At 39.1% G+C, this 19,742-nt stretch overlaps 1 protein-coding gene across 3 annotated transcripts in view; it reads right to left on the reverse strand.

Moving 5' to 3' along the window:
* Positions 1–1,446: 1,446 nt before the first annotated feature.
* LOC311204039 (transducin-like enhancer protein 1) overlaps positions 1,447–19,742 on the reverse strand; it is a 71,245-nt gene continuing 52,949 nt past the window's right edge. For 2 of the 3 annotated variants that reach the window (XM_084278892.1, XM_084278891.1), the window contains exons 11-20: positions 18,746–18,898; positions 17,784–17,928; positions 16,889–17,079; positions 15,406–15,482; positions 6,911–7,160; positions 4,921–5,168; positions 2,796–2,943; positions 2,276–2,426; positions 1,787–1,863; positions 1,447–1,610 (exon numbers count right to left, since the gene is read on the reverse strand). In XM_084278892.1, the coding sequence (XP_084135018.1) occupies positions 1,503–1,610; positions 1,787–1,863; positions 2,276–2,426; positions 2,796–2,943; positions 4,921–5,168; positions 6,911–7,160; positions 15,406–15,482; positions 16,889–17,079; positions 17,784–17,928; positions 18,746–18,898 (1,548 nt within the window). In that variant the 3' untranslated portion in view covers positions 1,447–1,502. The remainder of the gene's footprint in view (positions 1,611–1,786; positions 1,864–2,275; positions 2,427–2,795; positions 2,944–4,920; positions 5,169–6,910; positions 7,161–15,405; positions 15,483–16,888; positions 17,080–17,783; positions 17,929–18,745; positions 18,899–19,742) is intronic. The other variant, XM_084278893.1, reaches the window with a different exon arrangement.

A 19,742-nucleotide genomic window follows, 5' to 3' on the forward strand; every position in this document is an offset into this window, starting at 1 on the left:
CCGTTTCTCTTGAGTACACCAAGAAAACTTGATTTGAAGATGCATAGCTTTGGTAACTGGGTCCTTAGCCCTTCACAGATGTCACGGACTGTTGCGACAGTGGGAAGGACTCAAAGATTGCTCAGTATAAATATACAGAGCCTATAGGCCTGCATAACATGGGACACTCAGGAAAATTAATTCTGATTAATTTGTACAGTGGGTTAGTTAAAAATCAAAATATTCCTTTGTCAATATTCTCACAAGAAATTAAGAATTGAGTTTAACTTAGTTTAGGTTAATTCACTCCACTTGCAGTCCTGCAAGTATTTAACATTAAGTGATCCCCTGTAAAACTCACACTTTTGGTAATTCAATTAAATTTACCTGAGTATCTAAGTATAGACAAGACATTAAAAAAGGAAATGGTCATTAACTACCACTTCTCTGCAAAATACAAAGGATGCAACTTAGCTAGCTTTGTTTAATCATAGACATCCTCAGCTAATGAATAAAGGCTATGATGTACTTAGTTAAAAATGTGTCTCGCATGAATTCTGTTCAACTCTGGGAGAAAGGAGAGGGAAGTCACTCCTTCTTCTGGAGAAATGACCGATTGAGTTATGATCAGGCACATATTACTGTATCTGCCAAAGAATGTATACATGGGACATCAGAATAAACTTAAAATAAACTGCACAACTTTGTGAAATGTTCAATTTTTATATTTACACTATAATTAGTACAAAATTGCCTTTTAAGTTTTGTGTACCACAAGACAGTATCTACTGGACTTGATACCCTAGTATGTCAAAACAACTACTTTGAAGTACGATAAAGGAATCTAGGAGCAGTTATAAAGAATAAGACACCATTTTCAAACTATACATAGTGTTTGCTTTTGCTTCTAAAAATGTACTTATATCCCCAAAAGGTTTATAATTTTAAATAAGCAGGGAGGGCAGGGTGGAGGGTGGGGAAGACTGGTTGTCGATACTAAAGCCTTTACTGTAATAAACTAAATATATTTACAATTTATACAAATGTTTGACCTTCAACAAAAATACAAAAACATATCACACGATGCAAAACCAGGAAACAAGTTCATCTGAGACACCACTGCTCTACACAGGACAGAATGCAACTTGAACTGCAAGGAACAGAAAAGTATTTATCCCCCATATTCAGGCAATGAGAACGATTTGCATGAGGTCACAAAGAAAGGAAAAGAAAAACCCAAAAGGCTCCAACATTCTTCAGTAGACTTGGCTTTTAAAAATTATGTCAAAAACCCAGGCTACATCTGTCCATCTTGCCTCTGTGTTCCGTTTGGTCCGCGTAGCCAATATTTAGTTGCTGGACGTTGCCTTCTATTTTGAAAAACTGGAGTAGTTTCATGGCAAGGTCTGGAACCTCACTCAATACTTTTGTTCCTTTTTAAAAGGCAAAACCTTTCTACTTCTACAATTAAGACCATTTTTGGCCCAGTTCAACTTCTAAAAGTTATATCCCCATCATATTTTTCAGTAGATAACTTCATAGACTGTAGCCTTTTTGTCTCCAGAGCCAGTGACTATGTATTTATCATCCACAGAGATGTCACAGCTAAGCACTGACGAAGATTCTTTGGACTAGAAGAAAAATAGAAATACATTACATCATTTAAAAAAAAAAAAAAAAAAAAAAGGTCTGTTACCCTCATCTCAGCATCTCATTTTGGGTAGATCACATAGGTGAAGAGATCTGAGCCCATTCTCTAGGACTCTGGGTGTTCTAGATTTTTCTTTAAAAGCATCATCATCCTTACCTGGAAGATACTCGCTCCATAAGGAGTTCTCCATGCATTAAGAAGGTTATCTTTCCCAGTACTCACAAACCATTTACCTAGAATATAGAACAGAAGGACTGTAAAAGCACAGGGAACAGGCATCTGTCAGGTTTTGGATTTTCAGCGCACATCTATGAAATCTGCTAACTAATTACTGTTTTAAAAGCTCTCACCACTAATCACCACAGCACCTTTGCTTACAATGGATGTGGACACTCTGCTTTTGCAATATGCTATGTACTAGGAAATCCCTAGTCTCTAAGGACAGACAGCTTTTATATACAAATCAAACCTCACAGAAGCCTTTAGACAAATGGATGTCTGTTTGTAGGCAAGTACAGTTTAATTCATAAAGCAGAGGAATTTATTTGTAACTTAAGAAACTGAGATACAAAGTAAGTTTTGATTATCAGATGAGCTATGGCTACATAATAACTAGTGAGCAGGTCTGCGTTCAGGGCAACTTACCACAGTAAGCAAACTTGAGTGACAATACACAACTCTCATGAAGGTGCAGTTGATATTTGTCTGGTTTATTTACATGTAGCACTTCTACGTTGCTGCTTTCCATTCCCACAGCTAGCCATTCACCAGTAGGGCAATAACCGAGGGAAAATATCTGAAAATTAAACCACATTTACATTTTTTTCTCTGCCTACAGATAGACTTTATCTGTAGGAAAGGGATAGAGAGAGAAGGGCCAAATAAGGTTCACACAGTTCAACAGCAAGACTGCTGTTCAAAATTCAAGTGACTAAATGATCCCGGTTTTTACGTATGAAATTAGAAAAATAGCAAGAGTAGTGTCAAGCTGTTGTTTTGTTCTGAAAGCTGAACATATTAAAGCTCCAAAATACTGTGTTATAAGCAGCCAAAAGAAAGAGAGGGAACGATCCACCAGTTGCACTGGGCTCAACCTCAGCTTTCATCCTGAATGTTTCCCTCCCACTGCACACCCTTCCCACAAGCTGTAGGAAAATTCAGTTACCTGTGATGTGAAGTCATGCTGCTGTAGCTGTCTCCCCTCTCTCAAATCCCAGGATCTGACAGTGTTATCCAAACCTCCTGTCCAGAGCTTGGTACCATCATTAGAAATGTCAATACAGCTGGCTCCGTCTGTGTGGCCCTGGAATTGCCTGATAAAACAAACCAGATTGAATAATGATTTCCTGCCAGAGCTCAAGGTAAACACTGTTGTGGTGTTAGTTTTGGACTCTGGATGTGTGTGTGTCATCTCTTCTGTGTCTGCTGATGGGCAAAAATCAGACCCTCCCTCTTACTGAGCATGAACTACAACAGTATTACAAAAACATTTTCCAGGTGCTAAAGAAATTAATTGCATCATTGCTAGCTGAACAAATTAAAGTATTTCCTATCAGGTTTTAAGAAGGAGTTAAAAAAAATTTAAAAAATCTTGTGAGAACATTACAGTACAATAACCATAGTTAAATGCACTAAGGACAGCTCAGATTAAAACAAGTGCTGAGGGAACAAAAGTCCTCCGGTTTCAGAATACAGCTTCTGTATTTTTCTTTGGCTGCAAGTCAAGATGATAAATAACAAGCAGAGATATTAACAGGAAGGTGTCCAGATAGAGATCCAGACAGTTAAACACAAGCATTGCTGAGTCAGCAAAGTTGCATCTCTGTGGCAGGAGATCACAAAAATCTAAATGGTGCAGCTTGTTTTAAAAAATCTTCTCACTAGTAATTCTCAGCTTTCAGCAACCAAGAGGTCATCTCAAGTTTTCCTTAATCCTTTGGCAAAAGCCTTCTGAGGCTCCTGCATTTTTCATCAGCAATCAGCTTTAGGAAAGTCCTGTGCTTCGATGTGAAAGGTGGAGGGGTGGGGTGGCGGGGAGCAGAGGGAAACACAACTAGCTTGGGAATGAAGGGTATGAATCACTAAGTACTGCCAAAGAAAGGTCACACGGCACATTTTGTTTTGTAGCTCTGGCCTCAAAATTCCACGCGTTATCAATTAGCAAGATCAGCCAGCAAATGGTGGGAACACCTACAGCAAACTTGCAAAAGGCAAGACAGTCACAGATGGAGAGACAGCACCTTTACAGAGACTATGCACAGACAGGGCAAACTCAACATTTTATATAACTAAAGTATTTTTGTTGACCTAAAAGTTTAAATAAAATTTGCATGCATGTTAATATGACTCTCTACACAGAAGTTTAGGCTAAGTATTGATATACACAAAATACAATGGAAGCACAGCAAACTAAGCTGATCTTCAGTGTTCGTAACTTTTAAAGTAATACAGCCTTTCCCAATTTAGGCTCTCATCATCGTATTGTAAGGTACCACTACTTCGGTAAGCATAAATCAAAATTTACCTTCTAGTAAACCACATAGCTACTTGCTAGGAGCCACTTCACACGGCCCTATCTTTCTTTCTCTGTCATAGCACTAATGCTGAATATTGACCTGCCATACACTTTTATCTTCTACTAATATATTCATTAGTAAAAGGTTTAACAAAACATTTCAAAGGAATTTACATAGCAATCCACATATTATACTCTTTGCAACCCATTCTAAAAGTTTTAGAGATCAAATTTCCCAAAAAAAGTCCGTACCTTTTTATTACCAAATCACCAAATACTGGTACTTTATGCTTCCCTAAAGAGCTGAGGAGATACACACTTTGAACTGCTTCTCTTAAGATTATTTTTCTTACTTATTATCACATAAGAACTGAAAATTCTCTTTATTACTTAACCAGGCTTTAGACAAACGAAAAGAACAAACTGTTAAGAGTTCCCTAAAAGGGTTGTTCAACATGCATAAATCACAAACCAGGAGAAATGCTCCTTGTAGAAACTTGCAGACAAACGCCAACTAACTGAAACCAACAGCAACTTTTACAATGACTACAGCAGGTTATGGGTTAACCCTTCAGGCCCTGAAAGTGCATCTTCAAAGTCTAGACTGAAGCTACCCAAAATAGTTTCTGCCCAGCTCGGGTGCAAACTGCATTCTTTGGATAAGAAATCCTATTTACTTTGCTGTCATGGATGACTATTGAGGGAGATAAATATTTATGTAGCTGTCCAAAGAGTAACTTCTATTAGAGTTTTCTGTAAACAAATAATGACTCACCTGACCAACGTCTGATTGTGCAGATCCCACACTGCGATGTTCCCATCACTGCAGCAGGAAAAGCACACCTTGGAATCAGGGCTGATAGCCAGAGCGTAACAGGCAGGAGCTGAGGATGTCAGCTCTGCTTTTATGCGAGGAGTTGGTGCTGCCAGGTCCCATATGGATAATGTGCTGGCTTCCCCACCAACTATTAGGGTGCATCCATCAGGCAGCAATTTACAAGAGCGGATGTAGTTATCTCTGTTCTGTACAACACAAATCACCTCAGTTATGTTAATACATGCCTGCCAATAATGACCACTAATATGATTCTGATAGCATCCAAGTTTTAAACAGTGCGCTATTTTTTCCATTACCAAAGTACTGAAGAGGAACCAGCAGATCCTAAACGGTTTCAAACGCATACTTCTCATCACCATCCAGAGACTGCAGCTGCAGAAATTAAAACTGCAGACTTCTGTTGCCACAGTCTACTCTGTTTCAAACCTGACGAATGGCAAGTCTTCCGTCTCATTACACAAAAACAGAGTCAAAGTAAGCTTGCATTTCTGCAAGTGCACTCCATCAGCTAAGGTCACCAACAACACAAACATTAAAGCAAATGACCTTTCATTTGGCATTTAGGCAACCCTACATGAAAATGCAGTTCAAGTCTCATGCCTTTCACGTTTTGGAGTTTTCTTTCGAATGCTATTTTGCATTCATTTTAAAGCTAAAATGTTAAGCATTCCCATACAGGTCCTGGATTTATGCTGGTCCTTTGTTGTGCAACGTGATTCTTACCATACTTTTATTACTAATTTCACATTGGTGATACTATTGCTGATTAAGATGCATTACAGGGGACCTAGAGGGTGAAAACATTTAAATCTTCATTTATTACAAGCTTGATTCCTTAAGCTTACTGGATCTCATTGGAACCATACCAAATTAATATGGTAACAGCTCTTTAGGAAATGGAAGGTTAAGATCTCTAACTCAAAACATACAAAAATCACTGAAAGAAGCAGTCATCAGCATTTGTCCTACTACTACTACTTTTATTCATAGCAAAGGAGCAAGTAAGTACTGCAGTGGAAATGCTGGCTTAGTTGGCCATTGCTGCTCCGTAACTAAAATGAAGGCAGCTAGGACTGTGCATCCAGACACATACCTGCCACAGAACAGAATACCTATTCAAAGGTAGTTTTACTATCAGACAATTAACACAGGTAGCAGTAAAGAAAGGGTAAAGGCTAAAAGAAAACCCAAAAAACAAGCAACCCACCACATTTAACTGGCTAACACTGAAGCCAGAATTATTTTCATTAGGATATATACTACTGTGCTTTATGACGTTATGTCTTCTCAGTTATCGTTTCACAAACGTCTGTGCTGCATCTAATATGTGAAGCATCTCTTACTGAGCCATTAACTTTTTCGAGTTAGCTTTTCAGCTACCATAACTAACACACTCATTCTCTTTTGTATCCTGCAGATGTGAAAAACACTAACCAAAAGGTGTAATTTGCGCATCACTAAGTTACTTAAAATGATGTTGGGTTACTTATCACATTATTTCATAAAATGGTTGCTACCCTCTTACTAAAGAGAGGTGAAGACATTGTCACTCCTGAAGGTTCTATGCAGCCCCGCAAAAGCCAGACTACAAGTCCTTCCAAATTTAAGCACAAAAATCATCAGCATGACTAAAATGGGGAGAGGAGAAGGGAAAAAAAAAATCAGGTACGCCCTTTATTCAGTAATCCTATTTAATCTGTAATTTGACCTTTAGTGATGATATTTACCTCTAAACAAACCCACACTCTTGTCTATAACTCCACCTGTTATGTGTTAGAAAAAAATCTAGCTAAATACATAAACCAGGAAACAGAACTGCCTGCTATTTCCTTGTAATATGAACAAAATCCACCAGACAAGGACAGCTATTTCCTTATTGAGTCTCCAAGGAGAAACTACCCTTGTGCACAAGTTCCTATTCACTTACCAGACAGTCCAGCTGAGAGACAGGGCTCTTGTTGCCAGGCTGGCTGATGTCCCAGACTTTGACGCACCCCTTTCCACCCGTGTACACGTGTCTCGTGGGGTTGCTGATGGTTACTGCACACACAACTTCCCCGTGGTTCAGGGTGTTGATCTGCCGGGCATGGCGGGGGATTCCTGGACCGATGAGGGCATCAGGAGGGAAAGGAACTGGCTGCATTTGACCATCGGCAGTAACGTGAAAGGAGTAGGCACTTTTGGGAGAGAAGAGAGAGAGAGAAAAGGGGGAAAAAAAATAAAAAAAAAAAACCCAGTCAGTTACACAGTGCTATAAATGCAAACAGAAACAGTATTTTTTTAATTTGATTTCCTTGCCACCTTTTTCTCATGAAAATCATAGGTACACTGATAATTAACACAGGCACATGAAACCCCTGACAGAGACAAGGATTCACAACAGGTATTTTCAGCTTGCCTTACCTAAAGTATGCATGCAGTGGGGGAGTATGTCAAGTTCTACCCTTAACTCTACAGACCAAGGTCACGGCTGCTATCCCTCAGCCACCTGGATAACCTAAAGATCTTTCACAGCACCTGGTTTCTAGCCCTCACTTCCAGGACCCAGCACCATGAGTCCTGCAGCAGCAATCCTTCACCAGACACTACTCATTTGGCCCTCTTCCATGAGACTGTTGCCTTGCAGTTACACTACAGCCAAAGTTCGACTTTTGTCCGTTTCTGCGCCTCCTCTTTAATATCAGCACCAGCTGGGCTCACATGCCTCTCCGAGCTGATAACCAGTGTTTTAAACAGAAAACAGAAACAGGCAGGGTGGTTTGTACACACCTTTCATTATAAAGCTGATACCATCTTCTCATAATTATATTTTCTTGAATAAGTATTTTGGAAAAGCCGAAAGGCTGCGTTTCCCAGGTAGTTTTAATGCTTCTGTAACACCTTTGTGTTGTATTCAGTGCATGATGTCAAGTACATGGAAACTTAAGGGTTGAGGAAGCGAACCCCAGCACTTAATAAAAACACTCCTCCTCAGGGAAAGTGAACAAAATTATTTCTTAATGTTTAATGTGATTTTTAAAGCCATCTCTACTCAAGGACAAGAATATACCTAGCAGCTAATACAGGTTTCAGGGGTGGGGGTAAGGGGCTGGTCCTCCTTGTTTTAAGTAATAGTAAAAAAAGTAAAAGGCTGCATTTTGTTTTACTACTTAGCTTTTTTATCTTTTTGCTTCTGTTTTAAGCACATGCATAGCTCAAGTTTTTGATGCTATAATTACATTAACAGCACTCTTCAAAAGGCCGAAGGGGATAAAAGTGGTCAGATATGAGGGTTGTTTCTTTTTAACCACTATACTACTGTCTCCCTAGTGACCAGGGTTGGGTTTTTTTTCCTAATATTTTCTTGTGTTCAAAATTGTCCTTTCTTTTCTGAATGTACCTTATTCCTCAGAAATCTTGAGTCACTGTAGCTTTAGTATCGCATCCCTCTTCCAGCAGTCCAAGAACTGGTAATTCAATTTAATCTTTTCTGAGCTGTGAGCTAGTACTTTCAAAGTACTTCATTGCACATTTCTGAGTATTCCATAGTTTGAAAAGAAGGAACAAGAAAGATGCCTGGATCCATAACAAATGCCACAAAGAAACTGAACATGCCCAGGAGCAGAGCTCTTTTTTTAAGAGTGAGAAGGGAAGTAGAACAACTTTACAGTTCTTTCATACAGAAGGTAACAGCAGAAACTGTCACCCCATGCAGTATCACAGTTTTCTCAGAAAGGAAGGGTAAGAACAGGTTAAGAGTGGTTACCAGTAACAAACTGGTAGTGCATATACATATAATTCCTCTCCCATGGCTGGACATGTGAGCTGAAAGCCTGCTCAAAGAATACACAGAAATGGAGGATAAGTGAGTGCAAAAGATGAAAAATCTTTTTTGTTGTGGAAATATCATGAATAGGAAATGCAAGGTAAGAAAGGAAGTGCAAAGTTCACCCTGTTACATGAGTACAAGATGCACAACATCTCAAACACACTTCTTCCCATTGGTCCCTTTCTCTCCTTGTTTGCACGAAGAATTACAGCAATGATGAAGGATTAACTAGAAATCCGTGTCATTTCTGTGAAGAGTAGAGACAGGACTGTCCCAAGGTGGTTATTCACTAAAACAGTGAGACATGGGATGGGAGAGGAAGCAGAGGAGTGGCAGCAAGACTGCTCGAGGCTGAACAACTGCTTAAGATCAGGTGAAGAATCCAACTAAAGAGTCATAGCATTTAAGAGGCTGAAAAGCTGGGCCCCATCCTGGGCTCCAGATCAAAGTCATCTGCAGAACATTTGTTAGCAGTCAGAGTACACAGAACTGCACAACTTTGAAGTCTCAGCCTGCCCTTGCTTTTATCATGGACAGAAGAAAAACAATTAAGCAAGTATTAAGCAATTTTTTCCAGCATGTTTAAGATGAATAATCCACTTGTACGTTATTATTTCTTTAATGGAAGGTTACAGCATAAATGTTCTGTTCAATTCAAAATACCTGAATAATTGGTGTTTTGAAATGCTTCTGTGCATACACACAGCTTCTCAGCTCTTGCTGAGATAGGGTGGGAGGAAGAAAACAGGAACATTTTTCAAGTGCTTCATGTGTACTATAGAATTACAATGACTCCTCTGCTCTGAAACACCAGACTTACCCAGTATACTTTTAGTCATGTAGAATTTTACCAGTATGCCAGTGTTTGAAGCGTGGTCATACACACGATAAAAGTATTCTCTCTTTTCTATCATCATGAGGAAGCATTTGCTTCCAAGACTGGCTGGTCAGGACTCAAGATCCAAGACTGGCTGATCAGGACTCAAGATGACTGAGTTTGGGGGCTGAACAAACAGGAAAGCAACAGTTTCTTACAAGCCATGACAGCTTTTTCTACAGTGCGAGTTATCATTGGTCCCCTGTGTAGGACATGGCTAGGTGTTGCCAAGTCCCTCTTCCTCCCACCAAGACTAGCACATGAAACAATAATGTTCACGTCTGCTTGAAGATGTATGCCATGTCATGTTACCATCACCATTGTCAACATACATATGGTGGTGTGGTAACTTATACCTACTAGGTACTACGGTATAACTTTTCATTACACATACCTTTGAACTTTGAAGAAATTTGCATAATCTGCAAGAACGACACTCCCTAGGCAAGGAAAGTGTCTGTCTTCAGAAGAACACAGAGCTTATGACAGCAGTGGAAAAGACTGTTTGCAGCTCAGTCGCTGTTGTCCTTGGCTACCTCTCCAATATAGCACCATGATAGAGGTCCTGCCCTGCAACTTTTGGGGAGGACTATACTTCCAGTGCAACACCTATAAATCTGTAGGTGTACTTACACTTACATACAATTAAGAAACGACTCAATTTTTAACACACTAGATTTATTCACAGGCTAAACTCTCAAAACTGACATGCATTTTGGTTGTCCAGTCATAAGAGAGCTAATATTTAGTTAAATTTGGTAAATCCTTGAGTTCCTTGAAGCTCAAGGTATTTCTTAACAGGGACCCCTTGCCCACCCACCTTTCTCCTCAACAACTGCTACTGACGTTTGAATTCCACAGCACTGAAAAAGCTTAACGTGCATTTTTGTTCCATTACGGTGGTTTCTCAAAACTGACAACGTACGTCAGAAACTGGTGTTCAGCTTCACGACAAACACGGACCCCACAGCATTCTGCCTCTATGGAATGTCTGGGTTTCATGATTATCCAGCATTGGTCAAATGACTGTTACCATTAAGATGGCCCTTCCTCATGCTGGGCTAACAACCACATCAAAGTTCTTACACACTGCAATAACAATTTAACAGAAAACAAGCTAAGTATATATCAATTAATATGTAGGTACAGGCTTATAATTAATTGTATACTATGAAAAGAACAGTTGCAAGACAAATTTGCATGCCATTTAGGAAAGCTTCCAGGGAAACAAGATACTCTCACATAAGTTTAGATTCTTTCCGAATAACAAAAATATTCCTGTGATCTATTTCATGCAAAGGCTTCTACTAGGTTTGTGTCAAAGCAGCACTGAGAACCTGCAGAGTTCCTATACATTACAACATAGTAGGTGATACTAATAGAACGCGGTTTCCCAGCTTAAGTCTGATAATTACAGTCCTCCAATTTCCATGTAAGTATAAAATACGTAAGTATCATCTGACATGCTGAGGAGAGTTCAGAATATTTAATTTACTGCTCAAGAACATGGCAAATCTACTGAGCTACCTAACTACCATTTACTCTTAAGTATTCACATCGGTATAATGTATGCAGTTCCTATCAACTTAAAGTCACATGCTTTAGAGGGGGAAAAGGGAGGCCAAGGTCGGGGTGGAGCTTCAACTCCATACTCCAGTTCAAACATTCAAACAGAATTACTTAACTTTCATAAATACCTCAATGCAAAACACAAAAGTAGGCATTTCCTTCTACTGATGACTGTATTTTACTTTCAGCTGCTTTGTACTCCTGCTTATTTTTAATTATAGTTATCACAACAAACTGTGAATAACTGAGCATGGTGTTTCAATACACAGGACAAGATGCCAAGAAAAAAGAATAAAGGTATTTGGTCCAAAATAACAAGATCTTTAACTTCATACATGCCATCAAACATAATTCTATCCAGAGATATGGATAGGGGAGAACAACAACCTGTTAATCTACCATATGATAAACTTAACCTTCCTTTAAATTTTTCCTTATTATACATTCCCTGAACAAGTATAAGGATCAAGAGAGATGAAATCTTTTTTTAATTTTTGCCTTGAGCAATTCCAGAACAGTATATTATTCTTTAGGAAAAGCAAAAAGGAAAGTCAGTTTGTAGTGATATTGTGGACATAAATCTTGCCACTGAGCTTGAAAAATCTGTGTTCACTGCACAATCCAACTATTAGAAGGTATGGTTCACATCAAGGAGAAACAGTAGCAGCTATAGAAGACTAAAAGCTAAATAAGTACCTTGTCAGAAGGGCTATGCAAAGCAAAAAGCATGACTCGGGCAACACACAAAAACTGAATAGTCCAGGACACAATTAAATTTATCAGAACAACAGAGTGCAAAGACTCAAGACACCATATGTCCATGTTCCAAACTAACACTGTTTTCCCACCCCCAACCTAAACCAAAGATAATTATTGATTAGGTGATGGCTTAAGGCAATCTGGAAGGAAAAAATATCCCATCATCCCACCCCCTACCCCCCAAAAAACCCCACAGAGGAGCTGCTAAGAAAAGAATAATCAACTGGGAATCAACTTCGAAACCAAAAAGATGAAAAAATGTTATGCATATTCATGCATACATATAGATATCAAGTCCCTGTCCACAAAATCAATGCACTGCAAATGGTTGAAGAGATAAAACAACTAATATGAGATCACATGTTTGCACATGAAAATGTCAAAGTAATGGAAAACCTGAAAAGCTGCATAGGACATAATTTATAAAAACACCCCCAAAAAAAACCTCACAAGGCACAACCTGCAAAGCATAGCTCACTTGTATAATTAAGAAATTGCTGAAGACACTTTGACTTTCTAGATTGCACCCGATTTCTCAAGTACATCTGTACTGCTGCTAACAAGATTAGGCAAAACTAAAAGATTCACATTCAGAAACATAAAAAGATGGTAGTAAAGACTTGCATCTAATCAAGTTACAAAACAAGGCAAGAAAAAGAAAAGCTTTCCAGACACAGCCCCTCTGATAAAGACAGATGGACAAGCAGGAATGGGTTCTTCAGAGGCTATTACTTTTACTAAGAATCCAGTCATTAACATATCTCATAATGCACAGGGTTTAAAGAAAGCCTGGTGCTATCAGAAATGTCATTCTTTTGGAAAGTAAGGAACTTACATTTTCTTCTGGAAGTAGGTCTGGGTGAAAAAAACAGTCCCAGCATAACCACTGGTAAAAATGTGGAGCCACGAGCACACACATGGCTGGAGGTTCGACAGTTCACCTTAAAAATCTCTGTACCCACTTGGAACAAGACTTAAGACTAAAACTTCGCATCTCATAAAACAAATACAACGTGGCACCTTAACTGCACTGTAGGAGAAGCCAGATTTTGAAAATAAGCCAGGGTTACTCCACTAGTTTGCACGATTATATAACCCATGCACTTTGCACAGAAAATAGAGGAGACTTGCCCAATGCAGGTAAGAGATACTCATAGATGCTGCAGGTAGCAGATGGCGTCTAGCTAGCTGTAGCCAAGATTAAAACAAGGTATCATCCTAAAGCCGTCAATTGAAACATAACAGATCAGTTTATGGAACTTTGGGTTTGCCTCACAATAAAGATAAGCAAAGGAGTCACTTCAGAGGAAATGACTGACTCAGTCCAGTCCATAAAATATCATTACAAAATTCATCAAACCAAATGGAGAGTACGGACTGTGTGTCAAACTAGGCCATCTATGGAATAGTGTGAATTAAAGTGCTGAAAACACTAAATAAAAAAGGTTTAAAAAAACCCTAAACAAACAAAACCCATACAGCCATACAGACTTAAATTTATCTATGAAATACCAGGATACATAGTATAGCAGCATACATGTGCTGCTGCTGTGCTTTGAATAGTCCAACAACTCAGCCACAGAAAATTCCTGACTTAACAAAAAAAGGCTTTTCAGAGCTTATAATACAAAATATTGCCAGGCATTACTAATGGAATAAATCACTGAAAGCTTACAAATACACTTGTTTAAATGTAAAAGTTTACAGCCACTGAATTATGCAATCTCCCAAAATGTTTTATGTAAGTATGCCAAATTCTACTAAAGTCAGCAAGAATTAGTCTGACCCTTAATAAAAGAATGTTTTGAGAACAAAGCCTGTTCCTTACTGTACTATATTTAAATACACCACCATCTGATGCATAACACCAACTCACTGAGCCCTCACTTCAGTAATCTTGTCAACATACCACCAACTTTTCCTTAAGTACATCCAAGATTTAACAGGTTTCTCAGGCTGCCAACAGATAGCTAGGTCTGTTCTCAGAAGCATGGTGGATAACAATGAAAACACATTCAGGGTGGTTTTCCTAATCTAAGTCTGCTGCTTTCCTACTGTTACAGGAAAAGAGTGGAAGAAAATACACCTGTCCCCCCCTCACACACCCTCCCATAAACTGTCATACTTTTAATGATGTTTGCGTGATTAACATTACAACATATCACTGGCTATTAACACAAGTTCAAAAAGAAGGACAAACAGAAATGTGTGTCTATATAACTTTCACCACAGTGTGTCCTGAAGCTTAGACAGTATTCTGAAATTAACAGTTTCTGAGTTTTTCCTGAAGCTGCAAGAGGGAAAATTAAACCATGACAGATATTATGTATGTGCTTAGATAAAGAGAAACTAGTTTAACTGCAACTTTCTGTTGAAAGAAAAGTCATAATGCCAAGTGTGAAGGGACAAAGAACCAGTTCTAACAGAGTGTCGAAAAACTCTCTCCAAGAAAACAGATTAGTCAGATTTGCAGTCTGTGCTCTGTTTGCACCTGCACAGACTAGTTGTCTAGAACTAAAAAAAAAAAGTGTTTCAGAGTTATACATGCATGTGGATAATCTAAGTCTCAGCAGTATACCAAAGCCAAATTACTGAAAAATTTCACAGAATCACAGAATGTTAGAGGTTGGAAAGGACCTCAAAAGATCACTGAGTCCAACCCCCTGCCAAAACAGAATCATCTAGATTAGGTCACACTGGAACACATCCAGGTGGGTTTTGAATGTCTCCAGAGAAGGAGACTCCACAACCTCTCTGGGCAGCCTGTCAATGTGTTCTGCCACCCTCACAGTGAAAAAGTTAAATCTGATGTATGCTGTTTTGGTGGCTTTATTTTATTGTAACATCAATAAACCACAGGATCACAGAAGTATTTTGTTTTGCTTCCTCTTCCTCAATAAATAAAACTCTTGTGAAATTATCTTACATCTATGCACCACCTGCTACACAACTGCTTGGTCATCCTTTTTGCTGTCAAGCTGCACACTAACACAGAAGTGTTTTATAAACCTTGTTCCATTACTCAAGGTGTGCATCAGTTGCTAAAGTGATTCAGATACTCACTGTGATCAACAGTTGCAGACTCTCACGCCTGAGAAGTCTGCGAGTTTGTACTACACATTTATGCTCAGTTTCATTACGTTTTTATCATACATGTTACAAATGTTTACCAGTTTGCATTTCCCTTAACTTCCCCCAGAAAGGAGGAAATAAAAAACCTTCAAGTATACCTTCATCAGCTTTTTCTTGGAAAGAGGTATATGCACACCTCTTTTGGGATATGAAGTCTAAAACAATCCCGTGGGAACAACCAGACACTACCCCCTTTGGAATTCTTGTTCACTGACACGAGAGAATAAAAGTGTCTTTAGATGCTGCAGATGTTACCAAAATGTTAAAAGTTACTTACGGTTTTCCCCCAGGAATCCCTGCTAGATTTGGAGGGATTCCAGGTACTCTCATGTGAGGAGGAGGATCAAACCCAACCTGACAATGAAAAATGAATTAATCACACACTTGCAATTTCTCATTCAGTAAGCTCTTTTTCTTCACCCTTAAGATACACAGACGAAATGTAGCTTTTACCCTTAGTATTAGGTAAGTGCATGGTTATGGGAGGTGGGGGGGGGAAGAAAACATTCTCTTTAGGCATGTTTCTGCTGCAATTATTCATATGCAAAAAGAAAACCAGTGAGTATTACCCATTCATATCACTGAGCATAACACAAATACCCCTGTCCTAGCCCTGGAATTAAGAGTTTGTGGTGTGTGGGCATGTAGCCACACCACCACTCTTTGGCTTGGCCACAGCCAGTGTGTACCAGTGCAGGCACAGTACAATGCAGTGCTGCAAAGCAGCTTCAGGGCCCAGGTACAATCTGTGCTCGACTCCACGTGCACTGCTGTGTGGGCGTATCAGTTGAGAGATCTCTCATGCTGGATGCAGACAAATTCGTCTGTAGTTTAAGCATGCTATGCTCTCTTTGCATGCTGCAGTTCCCCTAAACTTTTATATCCTGAATAAATATGTACATCAAATAATAGTTTCTATTCTGAATGCTATATCCGAGTTAAAGTTTTGATTGCTGTTAAGGAGCACATATGTCATTAAGAATTTCCACATTTTCACTCAACAGCCCTATTTGCCAGTTTGGAAAAAGGCAGCAGTATGAATAGTATTGAGAAGATGACCATGCTTAAATCCAATCTTGCAAATCTACACTTAGTTAAGTTTGTCTATGCATAAAGCAATCTCACATTTGCAGAATCAGGCCTCTGGGTTACTCAGCATGACAGCAGCTGTAACTAACTACTATGCTCCATTTAATTATTACACCCACAACAGCAACTATTCTTAACACACTTCATCACGGAGCTCCAAGATATGTACCAACCACCTTCTGAGGTTGATTTCCACAACAAAGAAAATACAAGGACATAGAAAAGGGGAAAAAGAAAAAAAAGAAAAAAATTTTTTTCAAAAAATAAAAAAGTTTGACATGCTTAGACATCAATTTTGTGTGTCTGTATGGAACATAAATCTGGTTCAGCAAGAGAAAAGCAGGTGTCCACAGAAGCAGTGAAATACTTTGTAGCTACCAAAACCACCTTCTCAACTGAACGCATAAAATAACTTTTTGGCATTTATTGATCAGTCAAAGCACTGATGTAGGTGAAGAAAAAAGGAAACAAACACAGAACCACCGAGATTCTTTGTTTTCAAGGTGCAAATTTGTTTCCCCAGCCACTCAGCACAGCGAAAGGCAGAGTGACGCTGTCACGCCTCTGGCACTGTTATAACGTGGGAATCCGACAGTGCTAAATGAAGCATGTAGCTCTTCTCAGTGAACCGCAACCCGCACGACTGAGATCGCATGCAACGTATGGCCTACCATAGGAGATCTTCCATAGGCAACCACAGCAGCTGCCGCAGCAGCAGCACTCATCTGGGGTGACATATTGTGCAGACTGGCGTAGGCTGCCCCTGGACTGGTTAACTCTCCGTTCATGCCAGCGTGAGGTACCATTCCAAAGGGAGCAGGGTACGGTCCCGGTACTGCCAGCGGCGTCCGCAAACCTGCAGCTATGGAATTAAAAACCAAGCAGTTTTACTTGCATATTCCTGCATACAGGGAAGGAAACAGCCCTTTCCCGCCTGCCCACCCCTGCCCAATACCTAACCATCCCCTCTGACGTACGCACACTGCCAAGAAACATTGCCCCTTTTCCCTCCACATAAGTCAGATTTACTGTAGTCTGAACTTGTTGATTACTTCTAACAATCTTTTCTAGCATTACCTATTTCCATTTCTGTAATATTTCCATGTTTACATTAATCTCTCCTTTGCCAAATTAAGCAGTGAAGCTGACAGATATGGTTTACACAGCTCACGTCTGAAGCAACTGTGCTGTACCAGCCTGAACAGCAAAAGTAAACTTCCCCCTGCATTTGTCAAGATTTACACTGCAGCAAATATTAGTAGACTCAGACAAAGAGCTGGAGAAAAGATTGCATTCAGAATAAGTACCAGAAACTTCCAAGAAGCCTTTTTATATTGAATTCGGTCTCTGGATTATTTCAAAAAAGATAAAGACAAAAGTAAACAAAGAAGGATAAGAGATAGAAAGATATTCAAACTGTTAATAATCCAAGCATCTGCTTCTTGTCAAGCCCTCTCTTGATATCAAGAACAAAGCAATACATTTAGTTAACATTCGCAGAGAAGTACATACATTAAAAAAGGGATTAATTTTGGAACCATAAAAACACATGAGGTAATGCATTACCAGCTTGGTTAACCAGAGGGTCCATTGTTGGAGGCTTGCCAAGGCCTGGACGAAGTCCTGGAGTTGCACTAGTGCCTGGGGTTGGCACATCACTTCGAGGAGTTGGTGTGCTGGATTTCAGAACAGGCGTGCTGGCTTTTTCATGCTGGTATCATTAAACAAATTAAATGAGTATTATTTTTAATCCAGGCCATATTATACAATTTATCACAACAGCAGCTGGGATGCTGGGCACCTACTATGTAGTCCCTCAGCCAACTTTCATAAATCCATGCAATGCTGACAACATTAACTTGTGAGAGAAATGCTGACCTTTTTGATTGCTGCCAAAAATTTAAAAAAAAAAAAAGAAGAAAAAGAATCGAAGAAAGTTATTTTTCTTTCTTCCACTGGCATTAAAAAAGTGCCTGAGCTAATTTTTTTTTTTCAGGACAATGCAGTCTGTATTACCAAATTATTTTAGCTTGAAATCATTACTGTCTGAATTATTACTGGACAGAGCAAATCTAAGTACAAAATACCACCATAGTTGATAGTATCAAAACATTGTGACACAAAAGTTACAGAGAATCTGATCAACTTTATAGTTATACTGCAGAAAAAGTTTTCAAAGAGCAACAGCTCATGTAGAAAAGTTTAACAAATGCCTGGAGAACTTCTCAGTGACTATATACAGACTATGTCAAACCATAAACTGTTGCTCAAGAAAAAAAATAAACAATGCTTAAGCGACTCTCATACTTCAAAACAAATTTGAAACTCATTTGACAGAAACGTATGAAGTACAAAAAAAAAAATCAAAGTGATGCAGACAATACTGCTGATGAGATCTATAGAGGTCTGGGAAAACACTAGTCAATTTCAGCCTCAAATGTTTAAAGCCATGTACTTTATGACACAACTAGTTGCAGAAGGGACAGTTAGAAGAGTAACATTTATCTGGAAATCAGACTGCTACCCACCAGACTCATTTCTTTGGACTTGAGGGAAGTAGAACTTCCTGAAGAGGCCGTAGATGCTGGACTGCTAGAGGCATCTTTCTTCAGCAGGCGGGTTTTATCTATACCATTTTCACGTGGTGAATGAGTGGGACTTGCCCTTGGGGAAGAAGGATCCTAAAATGATGGGAAGGGAAGAACAGCACAGAACCCGTCATGGGTTGGTACACAACCACCACTAAGGACTCTATGGGGAAAAAAAAAAAAACTAGAAGAATTTCAGCAGCAAGTTCAAATGACAAGCCATTTTGTTACCACTACAGAAAAAAAAAAAAAAAAAAAAAAGAAGTCAAAATCCCTTTACCAATTTAGAGACATAAGCTCACGAAGTAAGCAATCTGGTTTTATTTCACACTACATATAATCACAAAATATATCATTCCAAGCATAGAGCTTGCAATCTAAGTATACCTAAGTACAAACTTAAGACAAGTGCGCACGACACATGATGACAGCAGGAAAGACCAACAGTAACTGCAGTGAGTTTACACTGTTTTTCCCATGTATGTTCTTCACGCGCTGCTAGTGACAATAAGCATTTCAAAAATCTCTTTAAGGCCATACAAACCTTGCTCTTCTCTATGTGTCAAGAGAAAGAGACACATGCTTTATATGCCATAATATATGTTGCTTCTTTCTAAATACTATCTGCAGTTGCCTCACTACTTAAATCTACAGGAAAGACTGAAATCACCTGTCAGGTGATTATCATTCTCTCTTCCAGAGGAACACTCTGCATCTATTTTAACCTGAAACAGCCAGCGAGCAAGCTACAGTGCCATCAGAGCTCTGCGGGTTCTGTGTCCCTTTGGCTCATGAAAATAGCAGCAGGGAGGAAGCAGTTCTCACAAGAGGTCACCAGGTCTGCTGACTGATTATTGAACAGTTTCATTTTAAGTAGGGCTTCTGAAAGGATTATGAAAATCCCAAGTTGGCCACACATTTTTCTATTTGACTAACA

Source organism: Gallinula chloropus, assembly GCF_964237585.1.
Source record: "Gallinula chloropus genome assembly, chromosome: Z".
Taxonomy (NCBI): domain Eukaryota; kingdom Metazoa; phylum Chordata; class Aves; order Gruiformes; family Rallidae; genus Gallinula; species Gallinula chloropus.